The sequence below is a fragment of the Pecten maximus genome, chromosome 11 (assembly GCF_902652985.1).
Source record: "Pecten maximus chromosome 11, xPecMax1.1, whole genome shotgun sequence".
Taxonomy (NCBI): domain Eukaryota; kingdom Metazoa; phylum Mollusca; class Bivalvia; order Pectinida; family Pectinidae; genus Pecten; species Pecten maximus.
In genome coordinates this window covers 2,815,598-2,818,525 of record NC_047025.1, presented here as the reverse complement: position 1 = coordinate 2,818,525, position 2,928 = coordinate 2,815,598, and the positions used below count along the sequence as shown (strand labels likewise).

The 2,928-nt window shown below is 38.8% G+C and overlaps 1 protein-coding gene across 1 annotated transcript; it reads right to left on the bottom strand.

Annotated features, from left to right (window-relative positions):
* Window positions 1–240: 240 nt before the first annotated feature.
* Window positions 241–2,464, bottom strand: LOC117338202. Its single transcript, XM_033899458.1, has 2 exons — window positions 1,806–2,464; window positions 241–1,203 (listed from the first exon to the last, which is right to left on the bottom strand). The coding sequence occupies exons 1-2, from the start codon at window positions 2,410–2,412 to the stop codon at window positions 806–808; spliced, it is 1,005 nt and encodes a 334-aa protein (XP_033755349.1). The 5' UTR covers window positions 2,413–2,464; the 3' UTR covers window positions 241–805.
* Between the last annotated feature and the right edge of the window lie 464 nt (window positions 2,465–2,928).

The window sequence follows — 2,928 nt, the reverse complement described above, 5'->3', positions numbered from 1 at the left end:
CCACACTAACGACACTACATCACATCCACACTTACGACACTATGCCACATCCATACTTACGACACTACGTCACATCCACACTTACGACACTACGTCACATCCACACCTACGACACTACGTCACATCCACACTTACGACATCACATCAACACTTACGACACCACATCACATCAACACTTACGACACTATCACATCCATATTCAAGACAACATATCCGGGACATATAAAAATGTACATAAGATATAACAGTCTTCATTTTATTAAAACCAAATCAGACGAAAAACATTCATAATTAAGTATTATGACATTGTGTACTGTATTTATCAGACGTTGGTTTATAAGTTTGTACACCAAGCCTTGAACAGCAGCTGCTCCACGTACCGTACATTTAATTACCTACGATATAAAAGTTTCCATACATATTTAGAATAGGAAACCCTACCCAACACTTATTCAGAAGTCATTTTTAAATGTATGTTAACCACTATAGAATCACACACCGTGTTATGACCGTCGTGTGCACAGATGTCCGGAAACGATCCACACATGTCAGAAGTGTAAAATTAATCCCGGATCCAGCTTAAAAAAGAGATCTTGTAGCTGCATATGAATTTCACAACACCATCTTGATATACAGGATCATTGTGAAAGTGTTACACAAAATGATTAAATCATCTCTGAAGCAATTTTTTAAATATAAGAGCGACATTTGCCTCTAAGTTTAGTTCCAAGAACATAAATAAATGTACTCTACAACTTATGGAAAACTAACACTTCCGGTTGGAGCGGTCCGTCTCGTGATACACTCAATCTTTCATCCCATAATACTTTGCAGCATCACTTCCGGTGACCAGATCTCGCGAGACGTAGTTATAGAGATAGCATGGCACACCATCTGCAGTTTCTCTATCGACAGCGAATGACTGACAGCCCTCCACGCGTAAACAGACGCGCGAACACACGTTCACACCAGTCGTGTTGACAAATCCAAGCGCGCTGACGTAAACCGACGGTCTGGTTCCTTTGCCGACCAATGAGAAGTACCCGGCGTTTCGTGCGCTGTCCTGCCATTCGAAACGTTGAAGGACTTTTTGCCACTTGTTCTCGTTGAAAAGGGAAGTAAGAGAGATCAGATTTGACAGGTCTTCCACGACTTCGGCCAGACAGTGTTGTCCTGGTTCGTCATCGTCCGGCAGTAGGATTACTGTCGAGAAATGTGAAATGTCAGTTTGTGAATTTCAACAAGCGGCATGTCAATTTTCTTTAGTACAATACGGATGATATCATCTTGTGGATAATGGCAATAGTATTCACTTAGGCATTTACGTGTTAACAGCATATTGTTTTATTAGTATCAGGAATAATATATTATCATTATATTTTATATCATATTATTACGTTGATCATTCCCCGATGCATAAGGGCCGAAAGACCTACGGAATAAAATGAACTGAGGCAACACAAGCATGACTAGGGGAGTGGGAGGGGGACGAGTGAGTGAGTGAGTTGGATGATTTAGCGCCCACTTGAAATTCTAATGACATAATCATACATTGAATATGAAAACACATTTATAAATATGAATTAACTGTTATTCGTGGACTAAATATGAATTGAGGTTTTCTACAAAATCAATCGTGTACAATTTTTTTTTTTTTTTTTTACAATGTAGATCTACTCGGTTAAGGTAGATGAATAGAGATTGGAATGCACTACATTCTTAGGTTAAGAAAAGATATAATGTTTTAGCTGAATTTAAGTTGTTATGGTTCTGGTTTGTAAATGCATAGATATATAAAGACTTACGGGTTGGTTTCACCTGCCAGGAATCAGACTGGCATTTATTCCACGTGTTGTCCGGCTGTCCAGGTTTGTCCGTTAGAAGCTTGTCGAAAACCTGGAGACAAGCGACCCTTCCCGAAAACTGCTGGTCCGGATCGTTTGGAACGGTTCCCACCGCTAACATTCCCGAATTGGGTATCGGAATGTTGTCTTGGAAACCATCGTCAACTTGTATCTTCATGATTCCATCGACATATAGAGTTATCTCCCCATTAGTGTACTTCCGCTGGACCACCAGGTGGTTCCACTGATCTTGAACAAGGAGGTCTTCGACAGGAATGAGTCCAGCTAGGTTATCATACTCGTCTCGGAAAGACACTACAGCTGTCGTGTAAATGAAATTTAAGCGAAATTTCTCGATTTCATTCTTAGCGTAATAGAACAAAGTTCCACTCTGGGAACCTTCGGGATAGACTAATACGGATATTGTGAAATCCTTAAAAGGTTCTTTCCGGGATAAGTTGACTTCAACGTACTCCGTAGAATCTCGCGATAGAGTTATTGCCCCTCCCGGAAGTCCAGGATATCCTTCACCGAGAACGAAACACTGCCCATCACCGGCAGCTGTCATGTCATTTCCGCTAATAACATCTGTCAGACCGGAAGTGTCGCCGAGCGGCCATTCGTACATTGGGTCAGCACTAGATGATTGGAATTTATCTGTAATTCACAAACAAAAATAAATCTTTTCTAATTTTTAATTGTATAATTCACGATATGAGCCCGGTTTTTGAGGGTAGATAATTTAGTGTTCATTACATATGAAGTGAAAATAATTGATACAAGAAAAGAAAGAATGAGATAGGTAATAATACATGTATTTAAAATTAATTTTTAAAATCTAGAAAGTTCGATAACAATCGTAATTGTCAATTTTATACAAATAGTTCATTTTCGTTTTTTTCACATTTTAATTCAAATGACGCATACCGAAATTTAACCATTCAAAATGATGTATGTATATATAAATGTCGGCGAATTGATTTCTAAGTTCTCGTACAAGTAACTTGTAACGTACATACAAAAAATTACTTACCAATTAAAAGAAAAAGTAACAGCGTAACCGGAAGTAACATTCTCATGTCTG